Source organism: Sapajus apella, unplaced genomic scaffold, assembly GCF_009761245.1.
Source record: "Sapajus apella isolate SASKATOON/1434 unplaced genomic scaffold, GSC_monkey_1.0 scaffold35, whole genome shotgun sequence".
NCBI lineage: Eukaryota > Metazoa > Chordata > Mammalia > Primates > Cebidae > Sapajus > Sapajus apella.
In genome coordinates, this window is record NW_022436975.1 from 15,547,774 (window position 1) to 15,562,769 (window position 14,996).

The window sequence follows — 14,996 nt, forward strand, 5'->3', positions numbered from 1 at the left end:
TCTGGGTCTTGGCACATCAAACTACCCACAGATGAAAGATGACTTAATTGCTTTGACCACAGTCCGAGTCAGAATAGCTCAGTTGGCAAATATAAAAATAACTTGGTGCTATTTGCATTTGCATTTGAGCAAGAAGTGATTTCATTTTAATGCCCAAGTCTAGGTAACAAAGCAACCCACAGGTAGTGAAACACACCTTGCAAACAAGAAATGCAATTCCTGGCTGGAGCATCTAAGGGTTGCAGGGGACACATTGATCTTGTCAGCTACATTCGTGTGCATAGAAAATAACACTGTCAGCACAGCTCCTTCAAATTCAGATCACAGTATATCGAGAGTTTATGTCTTTAGAGGTTAAGCAGTTAAGCATTCACAGAGATTTGTTACCCGTGCCATCACTTTTAAGTAACCTCCTAAAAATCTTTTAATAATTAATTGTTATTCTGAATGTCTAATGTTACTGTTAATAGCTTAAGTTGCTTCTCATAATTTCACCTAACAAAGTGCTTCTAATAAATAATCATAGCAGAGTGAGGCTTACTATATTTTAGACTTTACTATGTAACAGTCCAAATAAAGTAAAAATATATAGAAGAGGAAAAATATGACACAAAGAATAGGAAATTTCTCCAGGCCTTGTATTAATAGTGTGAATCTAAAGCAAGTAATAGTAAAATGTGAACTACAGGCTCTTCATTTTTTCTAACTGGCTATTTTTGAGTTGCCGTTAACTTTCATATTTTCTAAACTTTATAATATAAACAGCAAACTTAATTAAAAAAAAATCCACCATAACTGATTACCATAACCAAGATCACGGACATTTAAATCAAAAGTCACCTGAGTTGGAAAAGGTTTAAGTTTTTTCAATAAATTATTTTTTATAATGACTATAAAAGTTATATAGTTCACAGAGGCTAGCTGAAGCTAGATACTTTACTGTACCTGAATTGCAGGAAATGCTTTCTGAGATATAAAGCTGACAATCAGGCATCTGAGTGTGACTGGAAAATAGCAGTCCCCGAAAGATTAAAGTGTGAATTTTAGTAACCTCGAAAGCAAAAACCACTGTTTTTTCACTTTTGAACCAGGAGATGGAATGGGCGAATTAAAACACAAGCACACATAAAGAGATAAAAGGGGTAAAATAAAATGCCAAAATCATTTTGTCAAAGCTCAAAGTGTAAATTCTTGCTCCACAATAATCTATATTTGTCTGCTATTTAAAAGCAGTTCTGTGATCATGCTAAAATATTAACATAAAATGGCTTAATTTACAAGGTAAAAACCGAGGTACTCTACTGGAATTCAATAAAGTTACTAATTTTGCACTATGATCACCTTGCATTTTAATGTTATAAATTTTCTTCAAAAATTTAATGACTAGTAAAGAAAGGCTGATATAAGTGGTTAAGCCAAAGCAAAACAGGTTGCTCATAAATGTCATGATTACTTTAAAAGAAATTTCTGACCCAAATAACATGAAAGAAAATGATTTTAGGCAATGGAATTTGGAGGATGAGGGATAAAATTGTGAAATGCAAGTATTTAAAATTAGGAAAACTACTTTCAATATTTTAAAATAAAGAATGAATAATGAAGCAAAGGACCAAGAGGAAATATTAACACTTTTACTTATTTAATATTTTATTTTAAGCTTCTTTAATTGTAAAAACAAGCAAACAAACAAACAAAAACCTATACAAAACAGACAGTAAATATCTGTTACTCATAATCCCTCTGCTTTGTTATGGAAGTGCTTACAGTAATTTATGAAAATCCTCACTCTTGATCCTCCAATCCCAGTTACCAGAGGGAACTAAAAACAATTATCAATAATTGTTCAGTAACTTTTTTTTTCTACACGTATCCATCCATAAAAGTAAAAATAGGGAGAAGGTGTGGCAAACAATTTTAGTGGGTTTATTTGTTTGTCTGTGTTACAACTGGTCCTGGGATGGCAGAACCATTCATCTGCCGTTTATTGTTTACTATAATCTCAATATAATCTACTAAACAAGAAATGTGCCATTCTTCTCTGCTATGCCTTTGTGGTGGGATTTCGGCTGCTGGAGGTATCTTCTCTCTGCGCTCTGGTTTGCCTTCCCTGAACCTGGCCATCAGCGTAGCTCCCCAGCCAGCATCGCGGGAGGTCTGCTCAGCTACCCGTCGATGTCCCCTATGCAGAGAAGACATACAGATTTCTGGCCCCCATGTGGTCTGCACAGTTGATCATGCCTCTTACGAAAAGACCCAGGAAATCAGAACTTGGCACCAGAGGACCCACCAAGTCCTACTTTCAACATCCTGAACATCAGAAAGGGACACACACTTCTTTGCAAAAAATACCAAATATGACCACGTTATATTCCATGTCTTGCTTTTCAACTGAATTGTGTATCAGGAATGGTTTTCCAGGTCAGTGTATATATAGATATACCACATTTTCTTTTTATAACAGCTTTTTATGGAATGGAGGCATTATAACTTATTTAATCATTTGCTTACTGAAGAACATTTAGGTTGTTTCATATTTTCTACCATTTAAGAAAATCCTAATCCATACATTTATATGTACTCATGTCATTCTGTAGGGTGGATTTTTAGATGTTGGACTCCAAATCACCTTCTCTCAGTTTTTTTACTAATTTTTACCACAACCATTGTCATTATAATTCAGCATATGTTTTTAAAATTTGGCCTAGTTAAAAAAACTGCTTTAATTCATATTTTCTTTTCATTAATGATCTTAAACATCTTTTTATTCCGTTATGTGGACAATTAGATTTTTTTCTGCTAATTGCCAGATTAAATTGTTTTTCTGTTTTTGCACCAGAGTTTCTCGTTGTTTTATATAAGCTCTTTGTATGTTTGAGGTGTTTATTCTCCCCCAGTTGGTCATTTGTCCTTCAACTTTGTTTGTGGTACTTTTCTTCAAAGAACAGGCATTTTAATTGTTTTGTGTGTACTTAAATGTGCCATCTTTTTCCTGTGTGACCTCGTGGGTTTTTTCTGCTTAGAAAGACTTTCCACTCTAAGTCTATAAAAACTGTCTCTATAAAAATAGTAATGTATGGTTTCATTACTTAAAATGTATTTCTCAATCTACATAGAACTGATTTAACTTTGATTTTAGAAAAATAATAAAATTGAAATAGAAATTATCTTCAAGAATTTGCAGAATAATGAAACTGGGGGCAATAAATAGCTGAGGTTTAAAAAGAAAAAATAATTCAGACAAACCTGATTACATTTCTTGATTAAAAAAATAACTAAATTAGTGGGTGAGGGAAGACAAGATGTGTAATAAATTTCGACCTTTGACACACAGTGTCTCCATAAATCTTTCATAAAAAATAAATTCAAATTGGCTTCTTCAAGGTGAACACTGTCATCTGAATTGGAAACTGCCTGATAGACCATAAACAACGAAAATAATAATAGCATTGACGCATCTAGCCACGGGGAAGAAGAAACAAATATCACACTAAGATCAGGGATAGATCTGGATGCACAAAGCTTTTGTATTAATAATCTGGAAGGAAGAAAAATAAATGAAGTAATTATTCATTTAAGAATGTCAGTAAACTAAAAAGTGCACTCTGTACATCTGAACGCATTATGAGAGAAGGTTGCTGTGAAGGATAGAAACCTAGTAGGGTATCCAAATAAGAACTGACTTGGAGCCAACTGCACGATCACTTCTCTATACACATACAGCTAGTTCAGTCAGTTCACACTTATGGTGACCACTGTGTAACAGGGTAGAGACAAACGCATTCATTCAGTTTAGGAGAGCAAGCACTCCACAGGAAGAGCCATAGGGATATTCATAGCCGGAGAAGGGAGAGGCAGTGGTGGGTGAGGGCACTGTGGGTGTGGAAACAAAACTCAAAACAGCTATGGCTCTTATGCCCATGACCGTCAGACATGGCCCAAGCAGGGGAAGATGTTCTAAAATCTGCCCATACTTGAAAGTTGGGATAGAAAAAGTCAATAAATGACAAACCAACAATGATGATGAAAGGTGACTGAACTGGTTTAGGTGAAGTAAACCAAAAAGAAAATAATAAAGCGTTCATGATAAATTCACATATCATTTTAGTGTTTACACAATGCTTTCCCATCGTCTCATTTGATTCATACCCTGAGGTACCCTGAAGTGGTCAGGACAGGTGAGATTAATAGATTCATTCTCCTCCCAAGGCTACGTAGAATCAAGGAAATTGCCCAAGATTACATACTCTGCTGGGGATCTCTTATTTCTACTATAGCTTGTCTAGCCATTGAAGGCAATTCACAGAGAAGTGCAATCAGGTTTGGAAATATGTACAAATTATAACTCAAAAAAGTTTTTATAAAAGAAAAGCAGACTGTATCTTTATGAGACAAATACTTTCCACATTCACTAAATACATGAAATACATTATTTGGCCTCAAGTCTACATACTTACTTTCCTCTGGCTGCCTTCCTTTCCTACTCCCTTTCTTCCCTCCCCTGCCTTTTTCCCCCATGAGGATTGTTCTTGAAAATATGGGAACAACTCAAGGGAGTAAGAATGTTTAAGTACAGGTATTGCAAAACAATCTTTCTGGAAAAAATCTCAACTTGTCATCCATGGAGGGAGTGGGAGATTTTTTTTTCCTAAATATTTAACATCTAGAAGGCTCTTGGGTTGCTTTTAAGATGAATGTCTCCATGCCACCCATATGATAGTGTCCATTCTCCATGTAGGCACTGCACTGTAATAAACAGGCAACCTGATTTGTCTGCTAACACCATTGGAAGCAAGTGATAGCTGCCTTCAGGTAATTGGATGAAACATTTCATTAGAGAAATGTTATTTGTATGTTAAGACACTCTTGTCATGATGCCTTGCAGCTGTTGATTTCCTTTTCACAGGATTGCTTATTATTGTATAAATACAGAACACTCATATATAGGTATATACATATATATACGTACGTGTGTGTGTGTGTGTGTGTGTGTGTGTGTCCCTTGTGGACAATTTAATCATTACAGTTTTCAGCCAAATAAAAAGCAAAGTTAAATGTTTCTTAAACATAAGTTAAAGTAATGATGTGCAATAATACTGCATTGCTAGAATAGATCAAATGACCTCATCAAAGATGTTTGAGAAGATATCAAACTTATCCATGTTAAATTTCAAAATTGAACTGTGAAAAGCTCTCTAGATAACCATCTGTTTATCTAGTTCCTCCTATATATAATCAACTTTCAAACAGGAACTCTTACATTGACAGAGTAAATGAGTCCAAATATTTGGCTGAATAGATTTTCACTTTAATGAATCAAATAAACCAAACCTTTCAACTGAAGTTTAAATTTGTCTGTTTGATCTACAATTTTGAAGGATATTCATAATATTTTGCACACTACAAAAAGCATATCTACTTTTATTTGTATTTCAAGCAGCTGGCCTGTGTATAGAATCATAGAGGAGAAATTTTTTAATAGAGATATCATCTCTAAGTTTTAGTGTGTTTCAGTCTTATTTTAAAAAGGGAGCAAAGCTTGAAAAAAATACTTAAGAAACATTTTAATCACAACAGTATTAGGTATTCATGATCCTATTTTGTGCGTTAAACTTTTGGACAATAATTTAACTTCAGATGATATTTCAGGGTCAGAATGTCTGAATAATGTTAGGACATTCTTGTCATGATGTCTTAACGTGAAGACAATAAGACACTCCGTAAGATTGCATGATGAGAAGACTTAGATAAAGTGAGCAGTTATTGAGACAAATGAGTATAAAGTATTTACTAGTAAAATGCAATGAGGAACTAGGAGATTTTGTTTCCATACATCACCACATCCTATTATTCTTTTTCTACCATATATGGTGTGTCATCCACAAAAAGTAACAAAGACAACTATTTTATAAAAGTACGGATTTATGATAAATTCTATAATCATATTTTTATCGTAAATTAACAGCATAACTATCTGAATCTATACATGTATGTATAAATATACAAACATTTATTTACAAATAATTAGCTTCCAGTATTATGTCTGATAACTTTTAACGATAACAAATGTCCATGTCAGATCATGTTTTGTAATCATAATCAACCTATCACTGAAATAAGTTTTGAGGCATTTCTCTAATTTGAGTATTTCATAATCAGCATTTCAGTAGTCATCCATTGCTATATTCTCCTCATTACCAGGAGATGGCGCTGTGGGTTTTAAATCTCAAAGCTTAAATTCCCAGAGCCAAGCTGATTTTCAGTTTCTTTCTTTCCTTCATTCGTGCACGCCAGGCAATCCGTAACAGTGTTTACCATTTTTTTGCTAGAACAAGTTTGATCTTTAAAATTTTTTCAAATGTTTAATATTCTATGATGATGAGATTCCAGGAGAGAGACGCGTGCGACACAAATAAGCATAACAGCCCCTAGGGAGGACAATTGAATGCAGGAGTTGTCCCAAGTAGCCGAGGCGGTTATGAATCCCTCATAAACTCTTTGCACTAGTTTTGCTCTTTCTCCCCCCGGATATCCTACATTATTCTTTGGGGTTTCAGCAGTGATAACGCAGGCGCCAAGTTATTGGCTCACTGTATGGTCCCCTGGCCTTCAATGTAGCCAAGGTGGGGAAAGAACACGCAGGAGCCAGGTGAGCCCCTCGCGGTGGGCTCTGGGACCTGTTTGTGCACCTCGAGCTGAAAAAGCTGCCTCCCGGGCCTCCGGGTTTCTCTTCAGGATCTGTTCATATTTAGGCTAACTCGTCGCCAAACAGCAGTGGGGACCAACGTCTTTTCTGTAAAATAGATACAAACAAGGAAAATCTTTTCTAAAGAACTTTATATGAACAAGTTTCAACTTTTCTGCAGTTGAGTTTTTAGAACTGCCAAGCAATTTGGAGGAATAGCAAGCCCGGGGGCCCTTGGCGCACCGCCAGGAATACGCCAGCTCGCGCTAGTCCCCCAGCGTCGGCACCCTAGCTGCCCTCCTCAAGTGACCTCATCAAAGATGTCTGAGAAGATATGAGCCCCCGCAAGTGGACCCAGTCTCTCTGCAGTGAGCTTTGTGGGACTTGGCGAAGAGGATGAAGAAATACAGAAGACAAAACGACGCCAAAAGTCTTGACCTCCGGGGCCGGATGAGTTGGAATCTCTCTGCCTCGGAGTAGATCCGGTGCTCCAAATCCTGCGGGGGCGCAGGATGGTGAAGCCCACGCCCAACCCCCTCAGCTGCGCGGGTTTCAAGCTGACCCAGGCGCCACCAGGCAGCCCCGGGTGAGCGAAGCAAGTGCAACTTCAAGGTCAATGCGCTCCGAGTGGGGCCTGGAGAGCTGCCAAGAATGCTAGGCTTGGAGCGCTGGTGTCGCGCCCCACAACTGCGCCTTGGATCCTGCAGTGGATCCAAACCTCACCCCCTGGGCAGTTTTCGGGGGAGGGTCCAACTGGAGTGTCCGCGTTGGGGACAAGAAGCGATCTTCCGGGTCGGATTCCTCCTTGGTTGGGGAAGCGCAGCTAGCGGAGAAATCCCACAGCTCTCAGTGGATTCGCTTTTCCAGAGCTGTTCTCAAGCAAAAGTTATCATTTTCGCCCAACTTTGTTTTTACTTTTTAGAATGTTCTGAAAGAGATAATTGAAACACACAGAGAGACAATTTTCTTTCTCAGAAAACACACATAGCTACCCAAATTCGGACTTCTGACTTTGCAATCTAGTGAAGTAATAAACTATTTATCAGGACTATAAAAATAACAGAGGAACTCCTGGCTTTGCTCTTTAAACTGTGTTCCGTTCTGAGTTTATTTGGGTTCCTATCTCAAATTTCAAGCAAATATTGAGATAATCATAAAGAAATTTAATTAGTACCTAGAAATTAGTTTGGTCTGCAGCTCAATGCACTAATTTCAATGCTGTGCTGCTTGCTGAATATTTTAAAATCCTTTCAAAGCAGTAGGTGTATTCCCTCCTGCAGTAACAAAACGGTATTCATCTTGATAAAGATGCCCTGGCGTTTATAATTTGGTATCCAACAATCAGCCGAGAATGCTCTCTTTCTGAATGTCTTGGCCAACCGGCCTCGAAGAGCCAACCAGTCCAGAACCAGGGGCGCTGGGCTGGGTGTTCCTCGGGGACGGCGCTCACTGTCCGCTCGGCCCACGGAGTTTCCCTAGCTGCCCCTCGCACTCCTGCTGCGGGCAGAGTGGGGGCAGTCCCCTACCTCTGTTTCCCAACTGCTTTGGTAACTCAGTGACCCTCGTGAAACTGCAGAATCAGAGGACTTTCCTTCCTTAGTTTCATTCTAAGAGGTCATCTGTGAGTCAGAAGATTTCGCCGTGGCCTGATTTCCCACCCTTTCTGCCCGTGAAAGCCGAAAGAACTCATGATGGCTTCTCCTTTGCCACTCTTCCAACTTGCCAGTTCCATCAGGAGCCCGGATCTTTGCCCACTTCTTGGCGGAGCCAAGTTCCAGCGCACAGATTTCCCGAGCTCCGGCGGCCAGGGGGCACTGTGAGCGGCTGACGTCACCCCTCCGCCCGGCCGAAACCAGGCGGCGGGATCCCACCCAGTGGAGGAGAGCGAGCCGAGGCGGTGACTTAGGGCTGGCGACGATTAAAGCAAGTAACGAGACACCGGGCAGATGTGTTTTCATTGCCCTGTAAGATAAATACAGTGTTAAGTGTCTGACAACTTCCCAGAAGCAATCAGCAAAAGTTTACGAGTACATAAACCTCAAAGACCATTCCCCAACGGTTGTTATAAGGCCCATATTTAGAGCTTACATAAATTCTTCGGCCATTTTCCGAAGCAAAGTTTTCAGCGACTATTAAGCAGTCACCCCCTCCGGGGAGACTAGGAAGATTTTTCTTGAATTACAAAAGGAAGAGGATTTTGGCTCCTACCGAGTAACTTAAAGCTGTGCAAAAGTTTGTTCCAGAAGTTTGGATGGCCAGGGAGAGGAGGGAGGTAGTAGGTCGTGGAGATGGGGACGGGGAAGGGTTACCAGATGCTCTCATGTGTTTGTTGTCTGATGAGGGCGAAAGGCAAAGGTCCTGCGAAGAATTTGGGTCTAGCTGAGGTGGCAGGGCCCCTGCCGTCCTCAGTGTCGCCCCTGCTCTGCCAACCCGGCTATGCGGCTGACAGTCTCGCATGGCGTCCCCCACCAATCCCAGGCATGATCGATTCTTCTCCCTTCAAAAGTCCAAGTCTGGCCGGCAGGAATCCAGGCGCCCGTCGAAAGGTGCTAGTCCACAAAAAGGGCAAGCTAGCTGGAGAAATAAGTCAGACATCCCAAGATGTGTCTCCACCCTGCCCAGCCAAGACCGAGTCAGCCTCCGTCCTCCCGAAAGTGACCCAAGGACTTTGATAAGTTAGTGTCATGCATTTATGACCCACCTATGTTTGGAGAGAACCTTTGTTTATGATCCCAGTGAAAACAAAGCTGATAATTGAAAAACAGTAACACCAGAGCGTCTTTAGCTTTCTGAAGGGTGAGGTTAACAGCTGCGAACGCTGGGGGAGGGACGGTGGAAGGGGTGCGGTGAGCGAGGGGCCGCCCTGTACGTAAACAAGCCTCAGGGTCCCCGACGAGACACGTGTGACCGCTCAAGCCTGCAGAATCCCCGGTCTCGGTCCCAGGCACAAGAGCCTGCCGCAGACCCGCCTGATCTTTCTCAATCTTTAGGTGCCAGGACATCCAAAGCAGCTTAGGAAACCAACGTCTACATAGTATTTCTGTCCCCTGAAGATCGGATCTCAGGAAATTATTATGGAAAGATACTGCTGGGTCCCTTTTCATCCTTTCCAGGTGAAAATACAGACATTTCTGTGTCGCCCTCACCCTTCCTTTATGAAATAAGGTGCCCAACTGTTCTCATATTACCATTCAAAAACAGGTTCTGTGGCGGACCTCATTTGTGAATCTATTACAGAGATTAATAGATTATTTCTCCTTTTTCAACTAATTCTCAGTGGGGAAATTTAACCATATGGTAAGGAGAGAATTAGAATTTCATCACATTAGAGCAAAATGTAATGAAAAGAGTCCAACACCTGGGGCCAGCTCTGAAAGCCACAATTAAAAGGTTTTTAATGAAACCAGAGAAACCAAAAATTGCATAGTCTTCAGTAATTCTGCCATATAAGAAAGTTATTGGAAGGTGTTGGGAAATATTGTGTTTACTTATGTCATAAGGATGAAAAACAGCTGCTAAATACCATGTGTACCCAGAGACCGAACTCAGCAGCGAGAGGACCTCGTGTACCATTGCCTATCCGGAGAGGAGCACTTGTTTTCACATTCTCCCTTCCCGAACCCTTAGAACAACCGAGGCTGATCCAGATGTCCTTAAATGGCTTCCGGATAAATAAATATGCATAAATGCCTCACTTGGTGTGGGAGTGGATTTGACTCCTGGTAAAGTTGACTCTTTTGAAACAGCCAGATTTTCATCTTAAGGAAAGTTTGAGAAACCAGTTTTGTTTTGTTGTTTAGGAAATCGTGTACTTGATAATTACCATCACTGTAACAATTGTTTGGAGACCACTGCAAAATCACTCCCACTCCACCTTAAAAAAAAAAAAAAATGAATGCATAATCACTTGCTCTTCATTTGTTTGTTTGTTTGTTTGTTGTTTGTTTTGCTGTCTTTCTTTTCCAGTCTGGGTAGGTAATGGGCTGTAGGGGGTGTGGAAATGAGGCAGAGTGTTCGGGGGGACGACTGATTTGCTCTCTGACTAGCTGAAAGTCTAGAGTGAATTTTGGGCAAGGCAGCTGGGACACCACCTTCTCTTGGAAAGTCCCATCTCCAAATCCAGACCCAGTCATCCTACGAACAGGGGTGGAGTATAATTCTCGCCCGGAAGGGTAATTCAGCACAAGCTGAGACAGCAGTGGCGAGGGAAGGGCAGTGGGGGGTGGGGTGCGGTGGGTGGGGGCGTCTGCTTTCCACAGGACTCCCAGGCTTCGCCGCCGATCTACAATTTGCTGAAGGAGCAAAGAACATCCTCGGCTCTAAGTAGGGCTTTTAGTGTGCTCATTGATGAGTGAAAGTCGCCACACATGTCAAGCTAAAGGCAGTTGTTGGGTTACTAACAGGACCCAGCGCCTTGCAAACATATGCGCTAAGCTGTGTATACAGATGGCAGGCAGAATAATGGAGCAGGCGCCTTTTATAAAGCTCTAGCTGCTGCCTGTCTTCAGACCTGGGAAATGAAACTATTCAGACTCGCGGCCAGATAGCGCCTGCGATTGTTTGTTACCGTTTTAATCCTATTAATTAAAACGTTAACCTGATTGGGTAGAAAGCGCTGTCCCAACAGGCGAGTCTTCTTCATAATAACCTACTCAGAGATAATGATGTAAAAGACTCCCCCGTCTGTGGCGGCGGCTGGTTGATGGGTCCGGAAATCTCTTGAAGGTGAATCCAAGCAAGATAAACGGTGCGGAGAGGAGGCGCGGGGCTGGGCTCAGAGCGGCGGCGGCGGCGGCGGCGGCGGCTCCACTCCCTCCGCGCCCACCCTCCCACCATGCGGGGCCGCGGCCCATGGTGAGCCCCAGCAGCCAGCACCATCGGCTGGAGACGAAGAAGAAGAAGAAGAGGAGGCGGCGAGCGCGGGGGAAGGCGAAAAAGAAAAAGAAAGAAGGGGAGAGGGCTGCCGGCAGCACGAGGACCGACGCGCGCACCAGCTCCGGAGCCCGGCTCGCGCGCGTCTGTGGGGCCGCCTGACTCCGGAGCCGAGGCGGCGGCGGTGGGCGCGGCGGCCCGGGCTGCGCGCCGGCGCGGGACCATGGAGCGCGGGCTGCACCTCGGCGCGGCGGCCGCGGGCGAAGACGACCTCTTCCTGCACAAGAGCCTGAGCGCCTCCACCGCCAAGCGCTTGGAAGCGGCTTTCCGCTCCACGCCCCCGGGCATGGACTTGTCCCTGGCGCCGCCGCCTCGGGAACGCCCGGCGTCCTCCTCCTCGTCGCCCCTGGGCTGCTTCGAGCCCGCTGACCCCGAGGGGGCAGGGCTGCTGCTGCCGCCGCCTGGAGGCGGCGGCGGCGGCGGCGGCGCGGGAAGTGGCGGCGGCGGCGGCGGCGGTGTCCCCGGGCTGCTCGTAGGCTCAGCTGGCGTTGGGGGCGACCCTACCCTGAGCAGCCTGCCGGCCGGGGCCGCCCTTTACCTCAAATACGGCGAAAGCGCGAGCCGGGGCTCGGTGGCCGAGAGCAGCGGCGGCGAGCAGAGCCCCGACGACGACAGCGACGGTCGCTGCGAGCTGGTGCTGCGGGCCGGAGTAGCCGACCCGCGGGCCTCCCCGGGCGCGGGAGGCGGCGGCGCGAAGGCGGCCGAGGGCTGCTCTAACGCCCACCTCCACGGCGGCGCCAGCGTCCCCCCGGGGGGTCTGGGCGGCGGCGGCGGCGGCGGGGGTAGCAGCAGCGGTGGCGGCGGCGGCGGCGGCAGCAGCAGCAGCAGCAAGAAATCCAAAGAGCAAAAGGCGCTTCGGCTCAACATCAATGCCCGAGAGCGCCGGCGGATGCACGACCTGAACGACGCGCTGGACGAGCTGCGCGCGGTGATCCCCTACGCGCACAGCCCCTCGGTGCGAAAGCTCTCCAAGATCGCCACGCTGCTGCTCGCCAAGAACTACATCCTCATGCAGGCGCAGGCCCTGGAGGAGATGCGGCGCCTAGTCGCCTACCTCAACCAGGGCCAGGCCATCTCGGCTGCCTCCCTGCCCAGCTCGGCGGCTGCAGCGGCAGCCGCAGCTGCCCTGCACCCGGCGCTCGGCGCCTACGAGCAGGCTGCCGGCTACCCGTTCAGCGCTGGGCTGCCCCCGGCCGCCTCCTGCCCGGAGAAGTGCGCCCTGTTCAACAGCGTCTCCTCCAGCCTCTGCAAACAGTGCACGGAGAAGCCTTAAACACACCCCCGAAAAACACAAGACCGACCCAAAAGCTAGAGGAAAGCGAAAAGCTGCTCCCCACCCCCTTTATTTTGGTCCTTTCGTAGTTGTGAAATACTTGCAGAGCAAACAAAGCAGAGGCAAGAACTGAGGAGAAGTATCAGAGACAAAACAGGACTTTTAGCCTTGACATCCCCAGAATCTCGGTCTTTGGGGTGGGGAGGGAGGGAGGAGGGAGGTGGAATTGGGATGGAGTATGGATGTCTTTTTTTTCTAAAAGTGGCAACTTCGATGGCAGCCTAGACCGCGAGGAAGTGGAATCTTCCTTAAAGGTGAAAAATAAGTTGAGAAGTAGTGCTTGGTTATTAAGCCTGGAGAGTGTTTGAATGGCAAAATACTAATCTTACTAATAATTGTGAATTTGGCTAGTGCTGAGGGGGAGAGCAGGAGTTAGGGGTTGGGTAGCATGAAAGATGGAATATTCATTCAGACAAATCAGAAAGGGCACTTGAAAATAAATTTTGATTCTGAGCCAGGAGAAAAACTTGAAATGTTGACTCAAGTAAGGGGAGAGAAACCCAGAGAGAGAGAGCGCGCGCGCGAGAGAGAGACATGATGCTATGAAAGACTTGTATTTTTTATTGTCTCTGAACTTTAATCCTGTGAAAATGCTCAAAGTTTTGGCGAGAGTGATATAGAAAAACTGACTGTGGCTGAAAGAATTGCATTTAAAAATATTTATGTGCACCTTGTTACTTTCCACTCTGCAATGATGTATTAACAATTTATGGTATTTATTTGTTATTCTTCAATGACCCTTCCACGTCAACAGTAATTATCATGTGTTAAGGTCATGGGTCTTATGTGCAGATTTTTTTAATGCCTCTAAAATTGTTTTATAGATTACTTATACTGTGTGCCAAGTGTTTAAAGGTTTATTTGCCAATAAGTATGAAGAGAAATATTGATGTATCTGAGCTGCTTAGGTTTATGAAAGGTCACCTGGATATTTTCAGTTGCATCATCCCTGTATTTAAATTGAGCTTTAATAAATTGCTTCAGTCCAAAAATTACAGGAAAGGTGTATTCTTAATTGATGAATGAATTGATCTCTTTTTTGAAAGGGGACTCCTTTGCATTCCAAAAGGGAAAAACATCACAGCAATAGATCCTATACGTAAGAACATGCTAAGCAAATATTTTTCCAGGCTGTGCTGTGCATTTTTAAAGGTCTAATTTAATTGCTTTTAATATATATGTACATATATAAGTTATTTTAACTGTGGAGAATTATTTAAGTTAAAAGACTGGTTTGATTTGCCTATGGTGTGAAATCCTTTGTTATTTTTCTAAAAAAAATAAAATTTAAAAAGAAATAAAACTAAGGAAGAACAAGAAGCTATTTACCCAAAGTGAGCTTTCAGTTTTAGTTTTGCATGGCTTTTTGCCTGCCTTTCTGTCCTATGAAAATCAAGAAAATCTTTTTTAAAAATGGAGTCCTGCTATTTTCCACTCCTTGCAGATAATACAAATTCAGTTTGTCAGGTTGGATGGTGAGTTGGGAGCTGTGATGGATCTGTTGGCGGGTTTCGGATGTGTAAAGAATGATATATATATTAAATAGGTCAATCAGACTATGACAGCTATGTACGACCATTTGTATGTGTATCTATGTCAGAAAGAATCTTTATTAAAATATTTTGATCAAATATTTTATTATGCTGTGATTTGTGAAAGGAGCAATCACCTCTCTTCTGTGTTACTCTTTGCTTGAAAGGTAACAAAAAAGAAAGGAGTTTCAGAGAAGGTGGAACTGAAGTTTTTGCAGGGATGCTCAATCAGAAGTAGCCCTAGTTTACTTGTTTACTTGTTATAAGGAGGAGAGATTAATGGGGTCAGCGATGAAACCCAGAAAAGATTCAAAGTTTCTGGTTACTGGCATGAACTTTGAAGGCCACATTTTGCCTGGAAATCTTTTACCGCTTGTATGGTGCTGTTAACCATGCCAGGGCCCATCAAAGAGGGTAAAGTTTCTTAAAGAGTTTGTCATCAAAATTTCTACCTCCAAATGCCTGAAGGCCGAGGAAAAAACATGGACTTGAATTCTCTGAGTGCTGATTTGATTGT

At 43.4% G+C, this 14,996-nt stretch overlaps 1 protein-coding gene across 1 annotated transcript; it reads left to right on the forward strand.

Annotated features, from left to right (window-relative positions):
- The first annotated feature begins 10,628 nt into the window (after positions 1–10,628).
- BHLHE22 (basic helix-loop-helix family member e22) lies at positions 10,629–14,580 on the forward strand. The gene has a single exon (XM_032296208.1). It carries the CDS (start codon positions 11,778–11,780, stop codon positions 12,885–12,887), a length of 1,110 nt encoding a protein of 369 aa, XP_032152099.1. The 5' UTR covers positions 10,629–11,777; the 3' UTR covers positions 12,888–14,580.
- Positions 14,581–14,996: the final 416 nt, after the last annotated feature.